Source organism: Poecilia latipinna, unplaced genomic scaffold (assembly GCF_001443285.1).
Source record: "Poecilia latipinna isolate Pla-1442-1.1 unplaced genomic scaffold, P_latipinna-1.0 Scaffold1256, whole genome shotgun sequence".
Lineage (NCBI taxonomy): Eukaryota > Metazoa > Chordata > Actinopteri > Cyprinodontiformes > Poeciliidae > Poecilia > Poecilia latipinna.
Window position 1 is genome coordinate 49,424 of NW_015113872.1, and position 23,345 is coordinate 72,768.

Sequence of the window (23,345 nt, forward strand, 5' to 3'; positions counted from 1 at the left end):
GCTAACACTAAAGCGCTACATCAGCATGGTATTTAGCAGAAGCTAACGCTAAAGCGCTACACCAGCATGATACTTAGCAGAAGCTAACACTAAAGCGCTACATCAGCATGGTATTTAGCAGAAGCTAACGCTAAAGCGCTACACCAGCATGATACTTAGCAGAAGCTAATGCTAAAGCGCTACACCAACATGGTATTTAGCAGAAGCTAACACTAAAGCGCTACATCAGCATGGTATTTAGCAGAAGCTAACGCTAAAGCGCTACATCAGCTAATGCTAAAGCAGAAGCTAACGCTAAAGCGCTACATCAGCATGGTACTTAGCAGAAGCTAACACTAAAGCGCTACATCAGCTAATGCTAAAGCAGAAGCTAACGCTAAAGCGCTACATCAGCTAATGCTAAAGCAGAAGCTAACGCTAAAGCGCTACACCAGCTGGGTATTTAGCAGAAGCTAATGCAACTACTTAAAGATTTCTTAACAGTCAATAAAGAAAACTTGAACACAGATGTTGAATGTCATTCAACTGAAAGTTTACAAAACAGCCACATAAATTAGCACTTTACAATTTAGCCATAAAAATATACATAAGGGAAGCTAAGAGGCCTAGAAGAAACGGCCATCATTGTTTTTATATAAACATATTTATATATATTTTAAAAATGTAAATGTGTGTATAAAGCAGATTTGTTTTCTTCAGGTTAATTTTGGTTTTTTTCTGCAGCGTTGTTTGCTGATGAGCTGCTGAAACAGGAGCAGGAGCAGGCGAGGCTCAACGAGGCCCGGAAGATCTCCGTGGTCAACGTGAACCCGACGAACATCCGGCCGCACAGCGACACGCCCGAGATCAGGAAATACAAGAAGCGCTTCAACTCTGAGATCCTCTGCGCTGCTCTGTGGGGTGAGACGCCGGCGGACGCCGCGCAGGAACCAAAATGTTTCTGCAGGAAATAAAAAGTTTTTTCTGCAGGAGTGAATCTGCTGGTGGGGACAGAAAACGGCCTGATGCTGCTGGACCGAAGCGGCCAGGGAAAAGTTTACAACCTGATTAACCGAAGGCGCTTCCAGCAGATGGACGTCCTGGAGGGACTCAACGTCCTGGTCACCATCTCAGGTTAATCTGACGTTTAATGTTTGATGTCTAACGTCCTTAAAGGGTTTCAGCCAACAAAAGCATTTAAATGGGACTCTCAGATTAAATGTCTTTATTACATTTTTTAAAGGTGACCTATTATGCTTCCTTGAACAGGTTATGATAGATCTACGGTCTATACAAAACATGTTCATTAAAAAATGACTCTTAGCTGAGATTTCAGTCTGGTCCGTTCTGCCTACTTCGAGCTGTTTTAGGGCGTCTTGCTGCTGCTGGCCACGCCCCCAACTCAACATTTATAGTTGCACATAAAAATGGCTGCAAACAGATGCGCAATTATACAACCGTACATCTTCGAAAAGCATTAGTAGAGCCTCCTCCACAACCAACAAGAAAGCAGCAAATGGATTCTGAATGGCAAGTCAACAACAAACACTTGTCTTTTCCAGCAACCACTGTAAAGCGATAAAACCAACTGACTGAAAGTCCTAGCGGTCCGCTTGGGTTGCTAGGGAACGGGCTGGTTCGGCTGGGGTTGCTAGGTAACGAGTTGGCTTGTTACCTACCTGCTAGGTGAGGAGACATGCCTGCTGATTTGTGACGTTACATTAGAAAGGTTTTTGAAACTGCTCATTTTCCAGACACCAAGAAACATTAGCTTATTGCTAAAAAACAACTGGGTGTTTTTCTTAAGCGGTTGGGCTGTTTTTAGAAGCATCTGAGACCCAAATGGAAGTATAACAATTTGAAAAATATGAAATTTTCACAGTAGGTTCCCCTTAAGGACTGCAGCAGTCAGGGAAATTTTAATCGACTACTTTAGAGACTAACTGGTGAATTCATCAGGTCTTAACTTGCCCACATCAGTCCTACCTGGGAAACACCCTACCTGTTGCTACATTGAAGGCTTTGCCAGGACTGCTCTTCGTATACAGTATAAATAAAACCTCAAAACACGTCTAAATTTCTAAATCTTAGGTGGATCTGCAGGTAAGTCGAAAATAAACCTGTAATTTCTGATTGTGCAGGGAAGAAGAACAAGCTGCGAGTGTACTACCTGTCCTGGCTGAGGAACAGGATATTACACAACGACCCGGAGGTGGAGAAGAAGCAGGGCTGGATCACAGTGGGGGAGCTGGAGGGCTGCGTGCATTACAAAGTCGGTACGTTGTCAGCTTAGAAGCACAGTAACAACACAATCCCAGTTAGGTTTTTATTTAAAATTACTTAAACTAAGCTTTCAAAAGAACCAATTTATTATTTTCTTCTTGTCTAATGTGTTTTTTAAATATTTTCCTGCAGTGAAATACGAAAGGATTAAATTCCTGGTGATTGCTCTGAAAAACTCAGTGGAAATCTACGCCTGGGCACCAAAACCTTACCATAAATTTATGGCCTTTAAGGTAAAAACAGAAGCTGGGAGGATCAACAAAACAATGATTTATATTTGTGATGAGAAGATACAGAAATATTTGGTAAAATTCAGAATTTTAATGCTAAAAATAAATATTTAGAGAATAAAAACAAGCAGATAGGGCTGCAGAAGTAAAACAAGTGTGAGCCACATCCTGCTATTCCTGCTGAGAAGAAAAACTTTTTTTTTTTGAGAAAGATAATCAACTTGAAAAATGTAAGATATTGTTTGCTTTTTGTGTTTTCCTTAACAAGGCAAACCTGGGAATTTTTTTATACGTCAAACCTACAATTATTTACATATGCCTTCTCTACAGAAATGAGATTATTTTGTTTGTTTTATTAAAATATTAAGTAAAATAATAATGAAAAAGAAAAAAAGGTTAGTTAATTTTAATAAAAATCAAAATTTCATATGTATAATAAGCTTAACATTTTTGGCCCCAATGGCTAAACCTAATAGACTAAATTTACAATTTATTATAATTTTTTTCTATCCATACTGACCATTTCAGTCAGTATTGATTCTGACTAAAATGCTTTACAGAAGAATGCTATGAATACTCAGACCAACAGGCAACTGTGGCACTTTTTTAATCACTCACTCTCTTCTCTTGCTGTCAGTCTTTCACCGATCTGCAACATCGCCCCCTGCTGGTGGATTTAACTGTGGAGGAGGGTCAGAGGTTAAAGGTTATCTATGGCTCCACTGTAGGTTTCCATGTGATCGATGTGGATTCTGGAAACCCTTATGACATCTACATCCCCTCACATGTAAGTGACGGAGGTTGTGTGTGTGTGTGTGTGTGTGTGTGTGTGTGTGTGTGTGTGTGTGTGTGTGTGTGTGTGTGTGTGTGTGTGTGTGTGTGTGTACAGATGTATTTACCTACATTATAAGGACCTGTCCCCCAACCTAAACAGCTCCTTGCACAACTTTTTAATGTTTTGAAATTTTACGTAAAAGATCAACACAAGTAGTGGGAGGAAAATGATACATTTGTTTTACGATACCCTGTAATAAAATAAACCTCAAGAAGTTAGCTTCAGAAGTCGTCCAGTTAGTAAACAAAGTCTGTTGAGTGATTAATTGTCAATAGACTGCTGCTGTGTGAAGGGTTGCTCTGTGAAAACAGATGTTTACAGAAGCTCTCCATCCAATCTGAAGGAGCTAGGGCTCAAAGTTTCATGTTTTACATGTTCAGCAGCTTTAGAAACAAACCCTAAAAAACAAGTTTTCAAACTGGTCTTCATCAGCATTTCTCCCGGTTTGCTTTACATTTTGATTGTGTTGATTTTCTATGACCATTTTCAGGCTGGTAATCCCCCAACTCTTTTTCATAAGTCATAAGATAAAAAGGCTCATAAGCTGAAGAAATTAACCAAAAGCCAATTTTAAGTTAGATTTGTATTCACTCTAAAACCCCAAAGATAACACTGTTTATTATTTTAGCTCAGACAAAATGATTATTATTAAGTTACTTGGTGAAAACTTGGACTACAACTTAAGAATGATGCATATTTTATGGATTAAGGACAAAAATGAACAATAAACAGGAAACATCTGAAGACAAAGCCATTGATCAGCTGCTTGACTCAAGACTTTTGCACAGTTCTGCGACTTCATTAAGTCAAAAACGGCGTCAGCAAGAACATAATGAGACAGTAAAGCCAGTTGAGTCAGTGTCCTCCTCTAACCCTGGCGGTGTTTCAGTCAGAGATGGATGAGGAGAAAAGGGAGACGGTGACCATAGCAACCGCCTCTCATCGCCTTTTGGCGCTGTTGAGTCACGCTGTGTCCGTTTCCATGGCGAGCCGCCCCTCTCTCCATGCCCCCTTGTCATCCCGTCTCTGCTGCCTCACAGATCCAGGGTCAGGTGACCCCGCACGCCATCGTGGTCCTGCCCAAGACGGACGGCATGGAGATGCTGCTGTGCTATGAGGACGAGGGCGTCTACGTCAACACCTACGGCCGAATCACCAAAGACGTGGTGCTGCAGTGGGGCGAGATGCCCACATCCGTCGGTATGTCAAAGGTCACCAGACAGAGAGAAACAAACATGTTTCATGATTTATAATGAGCTGCAATGTGTCTCTAACAGAATCTGTTAGACTCACATTCTGTCTAAAATACTGCCAGAGTATCAACTTGATCTTTCCTCCTTAAAGCTGCAGTACGTAATTTTTTTACATATTTGTTGAATCTGTCATTATGACAGCATGGAATGAGACAGATAATCTTCCTTCTCCCAGCGCTCCCAGTGCTAACTGGAAACTTGATGATTTATGTCTGAAGTTAGAAAAGTTTTACCAATTTAAACATCCCATAATACCTCAGGCTGGTTGTCCTGCTGAACCTCCAGCAGCTTTTCCTCCAGGATCATTCTGGGTTTAACTCCATCCATCTTCACCTCTGACCTGTTGAAGAAACCCACCCCACAGCATGTTGCTGCCTCCACCATGCTTCACTGTGGGGATGGGGTGTTTAGGTTGATGTGCAGGTTATTTTCCTCCACAAAACGTGTTGGAAACAGGAGAAATAAAGATGTGTGTTAACCAAATGTTTCAGTTTGCAATGAAGAAATTAAAAGTTGTAGATTTTGTTTTAAACATGAGGTGAAACTTTCTAGATTTTCTCAAAAACGTCTGGTTTAGACGGCTTCAGGGAAGAACAGACGTTTTCTATCTGAGGAAGTCGCATTTCAAGCTGAACCTGCTCTTCTGCTGCAGAGTCGCGTCCTGACAGGGCGGTGTTGTTACGATACGACTCCACCCAAAGCAACCAAGTCGCTCCACATTCCTCAGGATTATAAATACCTTCAAGATGTCGCATCAGGCTTCTGGTTCTGACTGGACGGATTGTTGTTCTGCCAGAGCTGGAAGGATTCAACTAATGTCGTATTGATCAGATATGAAATCATGATCCATTAGATCAAACCGAGCCTCTGATCTGATCGGTCCGACAGAGAGAAGCTCTGGCAGTGACTGTTTTGGGTTTCTGTCTCCATGTCGGTGTGTTTACATTTATATTTATGTATATTTGGTCCTGCTGTCCCTGCAGCCTACATCCACTCCAACCAGATCATGGGCTGGGGGGAGAAGGCCATCGAGATCCGCTCCGTGGAGACGGGACACCTCGACGGCGTTTTCATGCACAAACGAGCTCAGCGCCTCAAGTTCTTGACGGAGAGAAACGACAAAGTGAGTCTGAAACCAGCTCAGATTTAGCTTTATTTATATGCTGGCAAAACTAAAAAAATCTGTTTTAATGAAGTAAATCAATAAATCAATTAATCTGACTCTAAATAGATTGATTCTTACCTATCTTCTACTTTTTTACTTCTTATTGAATACTTTGTTAGAACTTATATTTAACCATGAATAACTTAGCAGGAAATAACAGTAATAATAATAATAATTATAATAATAGTAACAAATTTAAACAACCTTTAAATGGTAAATTTGCTGAGCTTAAGTAGAACTTTTCTAGCCACACTGACCAATCAAACGCTCATAAACTCTTCCAGGTTTATAAACCGACACTCAGATTGGTTTCATGATGTTTGGTTTCTTCCTGCTGTCAGGTTTTAAAGTTTTCCTCGGTCTCTGCAGGTTTTCTTCGCCTCGGTCCGCTCTGGAGGCAGCAGTCAAGTTTTCTTCATGACCCTGAACAGAAGCTCCATGATGAACTGGTAACCTGCCCCGCCCCCCGCTGGGAGCCACGCCCCTTCGCCGGAGGGACGATGGAGGACGGTGTCTGTGCGTGTTTATATGTGTGTGTGTACTCGTGGACGACGACGACAAGCTGCTGACTGGACTGCACATCTGGAGGAGGTGCTAAACCACAGCAGAGCGTCCCTACTTAGACATCCTCACGCTGTAGGGGGCGCTGCAGGTCCTGTGGTCGGTTTGACTGCCTGCAGAGCGAAGGTGACCCCACAAGGTCGGCGCTTTGGCCTGCTGGGCCGGACTGAGGGTGGATCTGGAGCCTTTAAGGACCTGACCAGTAGCCTTCGAGTGGGGAAGCTCTTTGTGTAGCACATCAGTGACTTTCATCCAGGGTGTTCACACTGCGAGTGCACAGGCCTGCCTGCTGCAGCAAAACCCCACGGCTGTAGTTTAGTGAGTAAGCAAAGTAGCATTAGACAAACAAAACACCTGAGGATGAGATCATAAATGCACACAATGTTAAGATTGTTTTCATCTCACAAAGCCAGGATGATTTATTATTTCTGTTTTATTAGATTCTGTCTGAATTAATCACATGTGAGAACAGAAACACACAGAGGCTGCTGGGTGTGAAAATCCTTTTTGTTTCACTTTTAGGAATAGAAATGCACAACTTTAAGAAGCAACAAACAAAATGCACCAGAATAAGAAATGATTCGGATTCTGGGCGCCTGATCAAATCTGACAATCTTAAAGGGACAGTGACGGGAAATCTCTGAATGTTACACAAAAAGAACGTCGCAACATTTCACTGTTTCAGCCATCGATGATTATATAAAACCAATCTGACAGATTAATCTGCAAAAACACAAAAGCTTACCAAGTAATTTTGTCCAGTTTCTAGTGTAAATATCTTAGTAAACTTGAAGTAAGAAAAAATTAACTTACAAGTAAACTTTCAGAAAGAAATAGCAGCTTTTTAATTAATATAATTCCTTAATATTCTTTAAAAAGTTAAAGTTCCACTGACAGATTATTTCACTTAAAACATGACATTTTCCCCATGTTATAAGTGAAATAATTCACTAATGAAACTAGAACTTTTCATTAATATTAATTAATTACCAGATTCTACTTCATTCTGAAGAGTCACTTGTAAGTTAGTTTTGTCTTATTTCAAGTTTACGAAGATATTTACACTAAAAACTGGACAAAATTACTTTGTAAGTTTTTGTGTTTTGCAGTGAAATGCTTAAAAATGTGAATATAAAGTCAGAGCACAGTTCACTGATGCACATCTTCCAACACATCAGCTTAACGCTGCCGCGCTAAATTCAACGACATAAACTCAAAATAATCTGTAGACTGTCAGACATCAACTTTAACACTGACTTCCCAGCTTGAAAATAAAAAAGCAAATAAGTTTCTGACTAGAACTCAGATCAGATGACTAAGATGGATAAATAAATAATCAGAAAATATAAAACATAAAGAGTGTGATGTGTCTGATGTTTTTAAGTATGACAGCTTAAAAACATCAGAAATAAACTATTTGCTCTTAATTAGATCACAAACTATCAAACATTTCATGACAGTTTCTGATATATTATCACCTTTATTTGCTTGTTTTCCTTCTTGAAGCAAATTTAGTTTATTTCCAAAATAAAAGTCAGTACCTGAATAAGGACCTAAATAACTGTTTTCCAAAAGCTTTGTATTTTCTTCGCACAGTTTAAAGCACTGCCTTGTTGCATTATTGAGCCATATTTTTCTTATTAACTTCATTTTTGAATATGTTTTGTGTACACATATAAAAACACGTAAAGAACGCAACAAAATTAGCTGTTAAAAATAATCCTCCCAAACAAGCTTTCTGTTTCTTTTAGTGGTTTCTAGACTGTTTTAGCAAAATATAGCAATTACTTTTCATGGTTTTTATTTCTTCATGATGCAGCACAGAAACAACTCAAAAGGCATCAGCAGGAGGTAAAACACCCAGCTGTGGTCCGTCGCTCCTCTAGATGCTCACAGTGTGAACACTCGCTTCGAGTGATGCTGCTGGACGTCTGCCTCCTCCCAGAAAACACCAATAATCCTTCAAACAAGCAACGACTGTCAGAGGGAGGAGCCAGAGACTCGACCCGCCGCTGCAGACGGCCTGCAGCAGCTGCTGCAGCTGTTTGGTTCCTGACAGGAGAAGGAAGCTTGTAGATATTGTACTATTGCTGCAGCAGCAACACAATAACAGAAATCTTCACGTCTTTTCTCACTGGAAGAACTCGTTCGTAGAATAGTTACAAACTTCTGGAAGGTGTTATTTCTCCTGCCTTGTGTTAAAACCACTTTTTATTTTCTGTTTTAGCTCTTCTGCTTGTTCTCCACTTTTGTAAATACTCACAGGCTGTTTAAAAGCAGACAAAAACAAAAAGGGTTTTATGAGATTTGTTTTTATTTCGTCCCTCTTTCAGTCATTATAACCTGGGAGATTTTTCTGAGCACTTCCAGGAACTAAATGAGTTTAATTTCGTTCATTCATGGCTGTTTATTTAGTTTGCATGAAGACATACATGTTGAACCGTCTTCACTTGTTATGAATTTCAGGTTTGAGACAAAACACTTGTTGGTTTTACAATAGAAAGTGGACAAAACCCTGAAAAATGTTAGCATTTTGTGTTTTTTTTAGTTGAATAACAGTAAAGATTGTACACTGGAGAATTATACATCTTGGTGACATTTATTATTAATTTAGGTATGTAAAAACCAAGCAGGTGCGTAGATTTTGACTGTAAACGCTGGGATTATGAGAGAAAACTGTTTCATCTTTTGCTTTATTTCCTTTTAATTGTTCAAAGATCTTAAAGGATGTGATAAACGGACGCAGACTGAGGCCAGCTGAGGCCTTTAAAATGTGCAGGATGTTGGAGTTGATCATCAACCTGTGAATAAAGAGCAGGAGGCAAAGAATCAATAGATTAAAAGATATTTATACTGTAATAATTTACATGATGATAATATCTTACTGATCATTTTAGAGGACATAAATAATGTTCACTTATCAAAGCTTAGTTGTCTTTCTACAGAATAGAGAACATAGCGAATACTGTAAGAATTTCTAAAAAAAAAAATACAATGTTTTTATCGTGGTATTATTTGTATTTCAATTTTTTGTATCAAGACTGTGAACGTGTGTGCGACTGTGTGTCTGAGCGTGCAGGTGTGTGCACAGGTGTGTGACATGCATGTGAGCGTATGTTTTCACCTCACCTGAATCACTGGAGTCAGTCAGAAGACGACCGTCGTCCGGCAACGCACATCTGTGATGTTTGGAAATCTCCAATAAATGTCCTCTCCTTGTACAGCAGAAACCCAGAGCCGCTTCTCTTTCTTCACACAAACCTTCACCTTATGGGTGTGGCAGTAACAACCTGCTGGGGCAGAAAATGTGTTTCATATTGATAATTACTGATTTGCTTTAATATCTGAAATACTTCCAGACTGGTGGAGTGACATTTCCTCTTTTATCCACAGGGGGGGACTTGAAACTGTTTGTTACCCAGCAAGTTGTTGCTAGGCAACTGAAGAGTGTGAGTTAGTTGATTCCACCAACCTAGCTTAGCTAGCTGTGAGGTTCAGCAGTTCAAATTTTTACTTTTATCAACTAATCAAGTTTTTGGTTTTTAAAGATTTAATTTTTGGAAATTTATGGGTATTTCCACCAAAGCGCTCCTTTGGTTTCCATAGTTAGAGTGATGTCAGCACGCCCGGCGGCCATCTTGGTTGACGAGCATGTTTTTCAGCTTCTATTAATTTGGACTTTGAATTCAGGTCAAAATGCAGGCTAAAATTTTTCTTTTTAAAATAATAAAGTGTTAATATTACCAAAAAAAGTTGCCATATTAGGAGAACAAAATGGTAATTTTATGAGTACTCCAACATGAAAAATAAAAAAATAATTATCCAGGTTTTTTTCCTCACAATTTCAAGCCATTTACCTGGTAAAATCAATAATATTCTGCTAATATTATTGTTTTATTCTAAGAATTAAACAGAAATTCTTGCAGCCAAACCTTATAATACTCTGTTGTTCAACATAGAGAAGGGATGATTGAAATAAAAGCCACTTTTTAAAATCATTTGTAATACATCGGACCATAAGACATTATACCAAACTTTGTAACTAACCGTGGAAACAAGGTTTTAGTCTCATCTGCCCAAAGCACACAGTTCCAGTTAAAGTCAAAGTTCAGAACTCCATATGTTTATTTTTGTGATGGTAGGACTGAGAATGTTTATTTACCAGTCAGTAAATAAATAATTTATAGTTACAACCAGTGACACTAACACGCCTCTAGTTTAGGTGAAGAGCTGTTTTCTTTGGACATTTTCTAATTTACAAAGATTGTCAGCCACACTTGAATCTCTCATTTTTTTATATTTTGAGGATGAACAAAGAGAAATGGGCCATTTTCTTCGGCCCAGTTTCTGAAGTCGAAACTCGCAGCAGGGTTTGACATCAAAATCACAACGCTGAAGAAGACATTGTTTGCAGTACTTCATAAAAATCATTTTAAATACTTTTCACCACTTGCAGATGCCATGACATTGATTTTAGATGCAGTCTTACATGTGTGCCCTGTAAATTAAACATTTCAACCTGAGTTTACTTCAGGTTGAAATGCAAGGAGCGGCCATATTCAAACGCAAAGTTGGAATACAAATTTCTAACTGGGAAGTTGGAATTTCCGAGTTTCGACTACAAATGGAATGCACCACCTGTGTCATGTTTCTACCACTGAGAAACATGATGTATATTAACTGCTAAATACCAAAAACAAAACTTAAATACCAAAATATTTTTTCTACATTTGTTGCATGTTAATAATTGACAAGGGTTCCAATAATTCTGCCACTGATGATTTTATGAAAAACAATTATTACTTAGCTGTAAACTTAAAAAGAAAAAACATTTATAATTTTCCTTCTACTTTACAAGTATTTACTTTATGTTGATTTATCACATAAATTCCAACATAGCAAAAGGCTAAGTCCAATCCTATTGGTAATTTTCGCCTGTTTTACTGACTAAATTATAGTGCATGTCCGTTCTGCATGTGCCGACTCCTTACAAATCAAATTGTTTACATTCCAATCGCTAGTCTACGCGTGTTCTGACTTTCGTTCATTTTGGACCACTCTTTTTGGGTAGGTAGCTGTTTTTATCGGTGCCTGTAGGTTCCTCCGGAACCACAGTATATCGGTGAGCTGATGGGTTGCCAGTTCTCCTCAGACAGGCTCGGCCTTTCTCCCTTCCTGAATCAGGGTCTCCTCGAACATACCTGGCAACCCTTTCTGCCAGCCCGAACACATAAACTCCCCCCTCCTCTCCGCTTCCTCCGCGGATGCTGCAGTCAAGTTGGCCGCGCATGCGCACTCTCGGTCCTCTTTTTGCTCGGAAGGTAAGTGCGGCATGGCGCGTGTTTCTTCCTTCAGGGAATAAACGGAAAACTTTATCCGTTTTTAGTTCACCTCAGAGTGGATTTAAAGGCAGGGAAGTAGTTTCCTCCCGGTAAGCGAAGCCTTCGGATAAGCTGCTTTGTTTTGCCGGTGGATTCCAGTCGGGCGGTGGGGCAGGGTGTGGGTGTCCGGGGCTCAATCAAAGGGACATGCGGCCTTCGGTGGCGAGGCGCTCGGTGTCATGTCGGCCGTGTTTTCCAGCCTTCCATGCTGTCTTTTAGCGGCCACGTGTTGTTCGTGGAGGCCATAATAAAAGCTGAGCCCCGAGCCGCCGTCGAACTTGAAGTGATTTGGAGTCTTTATTTTGCATCTCACTGCGGTTAGCATTGGTAGCAGCTGTTAGCTTTGCGTTAGCTCACTTATTTAAATAACAGCCACTGTAACGAGTTACGAAGAGTTTGTTTTATTAGGTATTAAACTAAGTTTTTTTATACAATGACGAGACATAACTAACGTTGGCGTTACTAAATGCATCGCATTTTAGTACAAGCTCCATCGTTATAAAATATCGGTATGATATGTCGGTGTTGTTACCAGAAGGCCAAGCTAGCGTGTGCTACTTTCTTAAATTATCCCGTTAATCCCCTGGAGAGACTTATTCCTAACTTATCTCAAATTTATTCCTACATCTTTTACTCTGAAAAACAGATTTATGCTGCTGTAATTGATCCAGACCCATTTGGAGCAGCGGTGGATGACACAGCAGTTGAGCCTCGTGTTTAGCCGGCTAGCCTGTCCGAGCTTCCACGTTTCATGGACGCTGCGGATTTATCGCTGCTGTTTATTCAGACCTACTTCAGTCTGACTGGAAAAACAACTCGGATATTAAAAATTTAGTCCTAAAAACAAATCTGCATTTCTGAACTGATGAGTTGGATTGCTTAAAAAGGCCCCAAAAACGTTGCAAAGGCAGCAATAATAGCTAATTTGTCAACAAACTCTTTAAATAGTGACTTTAAAATGTAGGAATGCGTAATTACATAATTGCTAAACGTGACAGTAACCATAGTTTATAGTTTTAGAAAGTTGGCATAGATATTTAGGGTTTGTAAATAGTGAAGTATATCAGGTTGAGTTTGAATGGATTCCCAGCTAATTCATTTAGGCGTTGTCTGGTTATTGCTGCTCTATGCAGTCTGAAACTACTTACTCAAATTGCCTTTACGCCAATTAAAAGAAAACAATAAGAACGAAGATGCATAAATACAAACTTTAATAAACTAGTAATTTATGAATTGGTTATATAACTGATAACTCAATTCAGATGTTATATTCATTATCTATAAAATCAGAATTTTATTAGAGAAAGTATCAGAACCTGAATTAGAGCTGAAATTACATAAAAGTTGATTCCACCTACATACCTGAAGATATTTTTGCATAAACAAAAATCAAATTGTTATACATTAAATAGATATTTGATATAAATTGTAATCATGAATTAGGTGCAGTATTTAGCTGGCTATAACATTTCAGTTGAATTGCCAATATTCTTATTTTTTTCTTGGATGAGGCTCATTTCAGCTTTAATAAATGAAGGTTTTAGCCTCCAGTAAAGTGGAGGGAACATTACAGAATGAAACATGTGGTTTAATTTGCTTCTGAAAATGACTTTGAAACAGATGTGGAAGGTTTAAGAACCCTGCAGAGTTTATTCTTCCAGTTGATGAATATTCAGCGTTGATAAAAACCCACACCAGACTGAAACTCTGATTCTCTTCAGATATCCACCATATGGTTCCAAGATGATGAAAACAAGCTAACAAATGTAATGACATTAAATGGACACCTTGTGCGATCAGACTACAGATTATCTTCGCTATACATGAACTTTAATTTGTTTAAGGAGAATATTTGCATTTACGGTTCTGACTTTCTTTAACATTTGAAAGAAGAGGTCCAGTCGTCTGTTTGGTCACTCAGCAGATTTATCGCTTTGCTAGAAATTATCTGGGAAGTAATTTCTGTAATTGAGCGATTTCACAGCTTTTTTGATTTCAGTAAAACTAAATACATTTGTCGTTGGTTTGCATCAATCAGCCGTTTCTGCTGCTTCGTTTATTAAACCTTTACTCATCCTGAGTCATCATGTAGCTCCAGTGCTTACCTGGCCAGGTGTTGATGATGTTTTTGCGGTCTGTCCTCGCAGCGCCCCAGACCCATCGCACCATGGCAGATCCCGATCTTGACTTCACGACTGGTGAGTCTGGCGCCTCCGCCACCTACCCCATGCAGTGCTCCGCCCTGCGTAAGAACGGGTACGTGGTGCTGAAGGGACGTCCCTGCAAAATTGTGGAGATGTCCACCTCCAAGACCGGCAAGCACGGACATGCCAAGGTACGGTTCTGAGCTGTCAGGTTTGACCCAGTTCCTTGAAACTTTAACCATTAAAAAGTTAAAATCTGGCTGGGTTCTCCTTCACGGAGACTGACTGATGTATTAGTTTTACCTGGTTTTAAATTTTCTTTCTTCAGATTTATAATTTGAATATCAGATCTACTGTTTCTCCTCTAACTGGTTTTTGGGAACAGAAGCTGCTGCTTGCTGCCAGTTTTCACATCTTTGTTCGTTTGTGGTGTTTCTGCAGGTTAACCTGGTTGGTATCGACATCTTCACCAACAAGAAGTATGAAGATATGTGCCCCTCCACTCACAACATGGATGTTCCCGCCATCAAGAGGACAGACTATCAGGTGACCAGGATGTTACAGTCTGAGATCAGAACCAGGATCAGATCCTGTCTGACCTCCTGCTGGCTCTGAATTTATAGTTTGTAAAGGGGAAAAAGTATCAAATTAATTTAATCAAGTTCACATTACAGTGTTGAATTAATACTGCAGCTAATTATCTTCATGAACAAAAACTGTTGCTAAAAGTTGTTCCTGAATTTATGGCAACCAATTTTAATTTAGTTTTAAATGCTGAAAGTAGAAACTAAATTAATTCACTAATGTTGGAAGGTTTTAGATGTTATTGCCTGATTTTTACAGTTAATAGATCTGAAAGTGAGTTTAATTGTTAGAATAAGCACATAATAAAACAGAAGCTGATTATTTTTATCAGTAATCTATTTGTTGCCTGTTTGAGATGCTTTAATTTGAAATTTTACTTGAGGCTTAAATTAATTTGAACATACCTGATATTTTATCTCATCGCCTCTCGGCTCCAGGATGAAACAATCTGGTCGTCTGTTTTCTGAACCTACTGAATATTTTACTTTTACTGCTGGAAGCTTTAGTTTCTGGATGTTTTTAAAACGGCTGGTTTGAACTTTAGATCAGTTTAGTGACACTTTATAGGAAGACTAATAGTTTAGGACAAAATAAGATTTTATCCCAGGGATTATTTAACAGACCAACACAATCAGCTTTATATGATGAGGTGGATCCGGTTACAGCAGGAAACTTGGAACAGAAACGTCCTTTATTGTCCCATATGGGGACATTTCTGTACAACAGCAGCTCAGTGACGGCAGTAATGGAGAATTTTAATGTAGATAAAAAGAAAACACTGTGCTGTTGGATAAGGGCAAAAGTTATAAAAATGTACAAAATGTGCATGTCTCTTGATATAAACACATAATTATAAATATGACATGATAGAAAGTGGCTCCGTGCTCCATACTTTAAAATATTAAAAACGAAATAAAAACATGTTTAAAGTAGGTTTAAAGATTCAAAACAATATTAAAATGATGTTAAATCAAATTTCTGAATCCTGTACAACAGGAGTGAAAATGTATATGAGCTGAGAGGATGTCTGTTCTGCTAGCATTAGCCTGATGGAACTAGTTTAATTAAATAGCAGCTAGCATTAGCCTGATGGAACTAGTTTAATTAAATAGCAGCTAGCATTAGCCTGATTAGCATTTGTAGCTTGAGCTGTTTCTTGTCATTATTGGGTTTTAGGATTCTGGTATTCAGAGCCTTGTGTCTGAATCAGATCATAACCTGTTTGGTTCCCCTCACCGACCTGCGCAGGACTCACTCATGTTTCCTTTATCCAGAACCTGGATCCCCTCAGGTTCTGACTGACTGTAACTTTAATCCATGTCTTTTTAATCAAAATCTGTAAACGTGAAATCCTTTTTTAAAATATTTTTCAGATGAAGTAATGAATTGTTTGGTTTCAGCTCGTTAACATCGCTGAAAGCTATATGTCCTTGATGAGCGACAACGGTGACATCAGAGAGGACCTGCGCGTCCCCGAAAGCGACATCGGCAAGGAAATTGAATCAAAGTTCGAGGCGGGTGAAGAATTCATGGTGAGTTTCTGTTTCTGGCAGCGCGACGGACGGTCCGGGTCGGGTTTCAGATGATTGACTCGGACACGTTGCTCTGGCTGCCCGCAGGTCACCGTGATTTCTGCCATGGGGGAGGAATGTGCTGTCGCTACCAAGGTCTTGGCCAGCAAATAGGGAGATGGACTTTGCTGCCCAGGCAACAAGCACCACCCACAACCAGTCTCCTGCATTCTCATTGGTTCTGTCACCAAAGCGTCGGCCTTCACAGACAACCTCAAATCATTCTGTTGTAATTTCTCTCTCATCAATGATCTTTTTATCCCCTCTCCCTCGCCTCCTCTCCCCTCCCTGGTTTCTCTTTCTGTTGCTGTTGGGAATGTTCCACTGCAGCTCGCTGCGTGGTCCTCTGTCTGATGACTGAGTTTTTGTTTGGTAACAATCTACTTTATATAAAAACAACTTTAAAAAATCCCGATCAGTTGCTCATTCCTGCTTATTTTTGCCTTCAAAGTGTTCGTTTCGCCACTCACATTCCTGAATGTTTAAAAGAAACTTTGGGGTTCAGCTTTTGTATGATTATTTTTTATATTCTTTAGATTAAATAAAGCGAATCTGGAGGGGAGGACTGCTGCCATCTTCGGGGTGGTTAGCACTTAGAGGCCCACCCAGCATGTAAAGCGAAAAGTTTTCCCACCCCAGCCCCAGTCAGGAACTTCAGCAACTTCCCCCTCGGTGTCCGTTTCTCGTCTGTAGGAGTCTGAGGGCCGCGGCGGTCCGGGGCGCTCGTACTTCTGGTCCAAATTCTCGATCCGATGTAACCATCCCCCTCCCTCCCTCCCCCATTACAAAAAGTGTTATTCTTTGATTTCAGAGGCGTGAGTGTGGAGCGGTGTGGGCCTCCGACATGTGGGAGGCGGTTTGCAGTGAGAAGTGTTTCCTTTTGTTTTCTTTTTGAGGGACTTTATTCGGGTTTGGGAGGGTGGTTCAGTTGCAAACTTTTTGTTCACTCGAGGCCTTTTGTCACCTGACTGAAGAAGGCAAAATAAAACAATGATACAAATGGACAAAAACTGCAAAACGCTGTCTGCTTTTCTGTCTCCTGGCGGGTTTTGTTTGGTGGGCAGAAAATAAATGCATTGCAGTGTTGGGTCAGTTTTGTTTGTGCGATTTATAACTTGTGCTTTAATGCTGCAGAGACTGTTTCTACAGCTGGAACCTTAGGAAGTGTTAGCATCAGTATCCTAGCCTCTCTATAAAACTGCTCATGATGCTGCAGGAATGTGCAAATGACTCCATACAATAAATGACAAGATCAATTAAACTTTTCGTAATTCTGTTCAAAATGTCAAACTTGTGATTTTGATTGTGGCTAACAGAGAACCCAAAATGAAGTTCTCTAAGTGTTGAGGATTTTTTCTTCCACTAAACTTTCCAGTGAAATGTATACACATCTGAGTTTCAAATGTAGAATTTTGCATAAGTGCTATATTTAAGTTAGTGTTTATTAATGGAAAGTTTAGTGGAAGGAAAAAGTGGTAAACTGCACAACCAACAGATTGAGGCAGTTTGGGGGAGATGAAGAATTTTAACTGGATTTAAAAGGGATTCAGTCCAAGTCTGTATTTTTTTATTAATTTGTCAGATTAATAAAAAAATGATGCAGATTTTTTTTTTCTGGAAAACGAGAACAAAATCCAAACTGCTTGAGGTCAGAGGTTAAGTTTCCACAATTTGATCTGCTGAACATCCGAGATGCATCAAGTCCAAAGTCGGTTCGCTTTTCCATCTGGATTCGGTTCCGGTCGTCTTTGCCTAAAGGAACCAATAAATGTATTGATTACGGTGTGATCAGTGCCGAACTGATCGGACCTGAACTGAAACATCGGCTGCCAAAAAGGAGCCGCCGCTGCAAGTAACTTTACACTTAAAAACAGAAAAGTTGGAGTATTTTGATTTGTAAAAGTTATGTAATTAGGTGAATATAATTATGCAAAATTCTGTATTTCAAAAAAAATTCAAGCAAACAAAACATTTCTAAATGTATTTGGATCATAAAGCTGCTGAAACCAAAACCTGCCGTTGGTAAAGTCTGTCAATGTAACGCATCTTAGCGACGATGTTTACAGTATTTAAATATCTGAGCTGCTTCAGCAGATGGAGAATAAAACAAAGATTGTGTACAAACAAGAAGTCTCACTTTGACACCCTTTGCTAAAACATTGTAATTTGACGTCAAATAAGTAAAATCTGTTAGTTTTAAACATTAAGTAAAAAGTGTTATGTGGTAAAACTAAAGTTACTCAAGCAAATGTAATTCGTTACCTTCTGTCCTGAGAGGAACTAATTGTATTCTCATTTATTTGGATGTGCTGGTAAGACAGGTTTGTATTTATCAATGCATTAAATAAATAGAAATAACTCATGTCTGTGTTTGTTTGCAGAATCATTACGGTGATTAACATGACATATGTACGGTTATTACAGAGGGGTTTTTTACGTTTTCTCGGGTGACATTTTCAAAGAATTCCTCTTAATGTTTGTTCTTAGACGAAAAAATTTTCTATCAATAGCCGGATTTCTGCAGCCATCTTAATACTTTAGAGTCTGATTTTATGTTAAAAAAATGTATTGTGTTTTTGTTCCCAGTCACAGAGCATCTATCATTAGTATAAACTTAAGTATGATGCTAATTAGCACCACTAGGCACTTAAGGAATAAAACAGCCTGCTCACAGTATGTTGATTATTTTATTGATGCTGTTGTTACTCAAACACAACTTTGAAATTGAGTCAATATATATTTACTTCAAATAAAGCTGAATACTGAAAGATTCCTCTACTGTCGTAGAAACTTTTATCCCCCGTTATATATATCAGGACATATATTTATGTGAATAATTCTTCATTCATCTTTCTTGTTATATATAATCTGAAGTAATTCTTTGATTCAAAGTTCCATAATCAAAATAAATGCACAGAATTCAATATTTCTATAATTATTATTACCCTGCGGTGCTGATTTTGAAATCAAGACTCCAGAAAGCTATTTGTAACAGTGTGGTAGAAATAAAACCAGAATCGTGTTATTTCCTCAATTGCAGGCCCTGAGAAGTTCCTGTTTCAAGTGTTTGTTTTTTTTTCTTCTTCTCCTGTGTTGTAGTATTTGAAGCCATGGCTGCAACACCCAGCATGCAGTTGAATCACTCCCTTCTGCTCACTGGAAAAATGAATGCATGCTTCTTCTTTTTCTTTCGTTTTTCCAGCTCTTTCCTTTCAGGGTGAAGTTATGGTTTCTGTGACTCATGCAGACGGCTGATTTCCTCTGCAGGCTCGGAGACGTGGTGCGGCTGAATGAATGGAGCTGAAAGAGGCAGGGAGCGGTCAATGATTGAACAGGCTCAGCAGGTTTATTATCAGGCCTGGTTTGGCAACAACTGACCTTTGGACCAACAAGGGAAAACATCTTCTACCCTGCAGTGACCAAACTTTCCTCTTTTATGGAGAAAAATCATGTTTAGCTGCTGTTTCCAAGTTAAACATATTAAAATCTGTGTTTACTTAATTATTAAAACATCTGCTACATTATTAGCAAAGATGGGTAGAGAACCCAGAAATTATACTCAGGAGTAACAAAGTGTCAGGTAAAATGCATCATTAAGAAATACCTCAAGTAAGACTGCAACAGTATTTTGTAAAAAGGCTACTTAAGTACTAACTGATTGTCAGACGGAGAAAATATTATTTTATGTGCAAATTCTCGTATTTTAAAAACTAAACTAAGGGGGGGGGATTATACAAATAAGTAACATAACTACAAAATAATAAATTCAGACAAAAAAAACACTTTTCCAATTAGTTTTTTCCACAATAAACTTATAAAAGTAACATTTAAAGTAGGCAATTTATATTACCACAAGGTAAAGTATGTCAACTGACTACTGTATGTTCTTTATTTCCAAATAGCACAAAGGGTTTAGCAGATAGAAAATAATATCAGAAAAATGAAGCTCGTCTACAAACAAGAGGTCTCATTTCAACATAAACTGTAGGTTTGTATCTGGATCTGGTGTATATTTTATTAAAATATGTTTGTTCTTTATTTGATAAAGCAAAAAATTATTAAATAATACTAAAAAGCATATTGTAGTAAAATTACTCCTAAAATTACATTTAAAAAAAATACTCAAGTAAATGTAGCTACGTGATACCTACCCCTGATCATTAGGTTGTAAATTGTTATTTTCACATGTATCCTATTATTTTTGGCAGATGTGACATTGACCATATTTGGGAAAGGCGTTTCAAGTCGGGCGTCCTACGTCCTTGTGCGTCACATCCGTTTCTTCCTTTTCCCGTTTGGTCTCAACATGGCGCCGGTGAGTCCGGTTCGCTCCTCATCCATTTAATGTTATAGATATGATTTTAGTTGTTGTTTGTCTCTTTAATAAAAACATATATAGATTATTTGTGTTAGAGTAAGTTTTGCGTGATTTTAATTGCTTTTATGAATAAAGAGTGTAGAAAAAGGGCAGTTAGCTTTAGCCTGTACACGTGTTCCAGTATCAGTCTGCCGGTAGACCAGACTCCGTAGAAAAAATATTGGATTTTCTGTATGAATTATTTTAGCTATTCAGATACATGTTTAACGGCTTCGTTTTTGGTTGATAGGTAGCTAGTTGCCTTGTAGTCATTTCGGCTTATTTGTCGTAGTTTTTTTTTTTTTTTTTTTTTTTTTTTTTTTCAACTTACCAGTTTAGGATTTATAAATGTTTACCAAAAAAATAATGCCTGTGTAGCTCTACTGTATTTGAGTGATATTGTACAATAGTTGTGGGCTGACCCAGTGCACTAGAAATATTAAACGGTCCAAGTTGGATTCTAAAGGAGAAATTATAGCGTTTATGAATTCAGCATGTATTAAAATAAACTTAGATCTGCACAGTACACTATGTATGTACCTAAATCAATAAGCTGAAACCTTTACATTTGTTCCCCTAAATGTATGTATTGTTGTACAGTTCAGGCAGAATTACTGCTGTAAGTTTGCTGTTCTTTCAGCAAATGGCGTCTTTTAGTATCTACACTCTTAATTTATTACTTAAGTTCATAATTGTTTGTCATTGATTCGTCCCTATTAATCTGATTGGTTTGAGCTCTTCTTTCTAGCATCAATAATACTTTTACATTATTTACCTTTTTTTGTAGTGCAATCAGAGAAAATTATCTTGTTCCATGACTGATTTAAAAAAACAAAAAAACAAGCTGCAAATCATTAAATGTAGAATAACAATAGCATGATTGTGGTTTTGGGTATTAATTTAAAGTTTAGTGTATAGCAGGATGTGATGCCCGACCGTAGTCCTTCATCATCCAAAGTATTCACAGTAACCATTACTTTACAGTTCCGTCCTTATTTTAATGCTAATTTTTCACAGTAAGAGGTGATTTCAGAGAGCTTGAGTGACGGGTTTGGATTGGATAAATGAGGATGTGATTCATGGAGGCAACGTTGCTGCTTTGTGCTGCAGGTTAAACAGAAGAGAGCCGCTGCAGGCAAGAAGTCCAGAAAGGCCCCGTCCTGGAAGTTCACTCTGGATCTGACCCACCCAGTGGAGGACGGCATCCTGGACTCCGCAAACTTTGTAAGTCCCTTCTGTCCATAGATGCGACCTCAACAGCTGTCACGGTTCCCATAGCAACATTGAATTTACTGGTTTTGCTAGCAGCTAATGTTGCCTGTGGACTAGGGTTCCCTTCCCTAGCTCCGGGTCGACTAGGGTTCTCTTCCCTAGCGCATTATTGTGCTCTGTGTGACAGGAAACCTTCCTGAAAGAGCGGATCAAGGTGAACGGGAAGACGGGGAACCTGGGGAACATCGTCCAGGTCGGCCGCATGAAGAACAAGATCAACGTAACGTCTGAGAAACAGTTCTCCAAGAGGTAAGAGAGGCCTGCTGATGCTGTTAAAGATGGCGTTAACAGAAAAACTGACCCGTCGTCTTTTCTGGCAGGTATCTGAAGTACCTGACCAAGAAGTACCTGAAGAAGAACAACCTGCGAGACTGGCTGAGGGTGGTGGCGTCCGACAAGGAGACGTACGAGCTGCGCTACTTCCAGATCAGTCAGGACGACGAGGAGTCTGAGGCTGATGAGTGAAGAGCTGCAGAACAGCGCTGCACATTTCTGTGTGCAGGAGAATAAAAGTGGAGAAAACAATAACTTGCTTCATGTTTTTTATCATCTGAACACAAATACAATATTCTCTGTAAAAACAGTTACACAATCAGATATGAAAATGAAGAACAATTTTAATTTTTTTTCCCTTTAAAAAAAAGTCCAGTAGAAAAACGGGAGTGTAAGTTCATCTACCTGCCAACAGATGGCGCAATAAGATTCAATCTAAAATGCAAAGCTGTGAAAGAATGTAGAGAGAACGAGCATAGACCGACCGCGAAGCTGCAAGAAATGATTGTTTTAAACTGTTTAACTGCAGCTGTAGAGATAAATGAGGAATGCAACACACCCAGAAAAACTCCAGAGATGCGTTAAGAGGCGACAGAAGGAAAAACTCAAAGGTTCAGATAAATCTGATGCAACATGCAGAACAGACCTGAGAATATTACCAAAAGATGTAAATTAATACGAAACGACTGGAAGTGAATGAAGCCAAGAGAGAAAAACTTTTATTTTTCCATTAGTTGTACTGAATATTGTTCATAAAAGCTAAAAGCTTTTCTTTAGATAAAAACAGGGTTCTGAAAACAAACCAACACAAAAAGAGCTGGAAGTAAAAGATGCACAGAACTGTGTCCAAAGAGACGGGATGTAAAGTTATAGAGTAGTAAAATAAGAGCAATATTTTTGGTTTATTTAGCCTGTCAGAAAACAATTTGGGAGATAATTTTTTGTCATGTTTTCACCTTGTTATTCATACATTTTTATGTCAGAGATTCAAACTAAATACTTAATTTACAGGATAAATATTTAGCTTTCAAACTAAATGCTTGGTTTATAATTAAATATTTACTCTGTTAACTAAATGTTTAATTCTAACACATAGCATGCAAATTAGCTACATAAGCGGAAGTACCATATCAAAATAAAAGCTGGCTAGTCTGAATCGTTGCATGCAATGTTTTTTCGCTCGAATTAACGTGTTAATTGAAAATGACGTGTCTTTTTAACGGCTATACAACAGTTTCTGGATCATTCACTCTTTAGAGCGGCTATCGAAGATGAAAACTATTCATTCGTAACAAAAAGAACAAAGTTATTTATATTAAAAAAAGTTAAATGAAAATAACTGTAAAAAATGTTGTTAGCAGCTAGAGTGAGTCGAATGGGCTCTTTGCACCTCAGCTTCCGCGTTCGGGATAAAGCGGCTCGATTGTTTCCGATCCAATATAAATATAATTTACAT

The 23,345-nt window shown here is 38.7% G+C and overlaps 3 protein-coding genes and 1 long non-coding RNA gene across 4 annotated transcripts in view; 3 read left to right on the forward strand and 1 right to left on the reverse strand.

The window, feature by feature from the left end:
- tnikb (TRAF2 and NCK interacting kinase b) overlaps window positions 1-7,101 on the forward strand; it is a gene marked incomplete at its 5' end in the record, with an annotated part of 54,948 nt that extends 47,847 nt beyond the window's left edge. Inside the window, 8 exons of the mRNA XM_015054513.1 lie at window positions 724-900; window positions 970-1,113; window positions 2,121-2,255; window positions 2,395-2,495; window positions 3,130-3,279; window positions 4,368-4,527; window positions 5,564-5,703; window positions 6,115-7,101. Coding sequence (XP_014909999.1) covers window positions 724-900; window positions 970-1,113; window positions 2,121-2,255; window positions 2,395-2,495; window positions 3,130-3,279; window positions 4,368-4,527; window positions 5,564-5,703; window positions 6,115-6,198 — 1,091 coding nt within the window. The remainder of the gene's footprint in view (window positions 1-723; window positions 901-969; window positions 1,114-2,120; window positions 2,256-2,394; window positions 2,496-3,129; window positions 3,280-4,367; window positions 4,528-5,563; window positions 5,704-6,114) is intronic.
- A 1,435-nt stretch (window positions 7,102-8,536) lies between these two features.
- On the reverse strand, window positions 8,537-11,433 carry LOC106961040 (uncharacterized). Its single transcript, XR_001427702.1, has 2 exons — window positions 11,314-11,433; window positions 8,537-9,596 (listed from the first exon to the last, which is right to left on the reverse strand). It is a non-coding gene; the product is annotated as an uncharacterized LOC106961040 (long non-coding RNA).
- Window positions 11,434-11,546: 113 nt separating this feature from the next.
- eif5a (eukaryotic translation initiation factor 5A) lies at window positions 11,547-16,267 on the forward strand. Its single transcript, XM_015054515.1, has 5 exons — window positions 11,547-11,627; window positions 13,835-14,022; window positions 14,273-14,377; window positions 15,817-15,948; window positions 16,036-16,267. Exons 2-5 carry the CDS (start codon window positions 13,855-13,857, stop codon window positions 16,099-16,101), a joined length of 471 nt encoding a protein of 156 aa, XP_014910001.1. The 5' UTR covers window positions 11,547-11,627; window positions 13,835-13,854; the 3' UTR covers window positions 16,102-16,267.
- A 3,931-nt stretch (window positions 16,268-20,198) lies between these two features.
- Window positions 20,199-22,144, forward strand: rpl22l1 (ribosomal protein L22-like 1). Its single transcript, XM_015054516.1, has 4 exons — window positions 20,199-20,302; window positions 21,455-21,568; window positions 21,744-21,865; window positions 21,937-22,144. The coding sequence occupies exons 1-4, from the start codon at window positions 20,294-20,296 to the stop codon at window positions 22,079-22,081; spliced, it is 390 nt and encodes a 129-aa protein (XP_014910002.1). The 5' UTR covers window positions 20,199-20,293; the 3' UTR covers window positions 22,082-22,144.
- The last annotated feature ends 1,201 nt before the right edge of the window (window positions 22,145-23,345 follow it).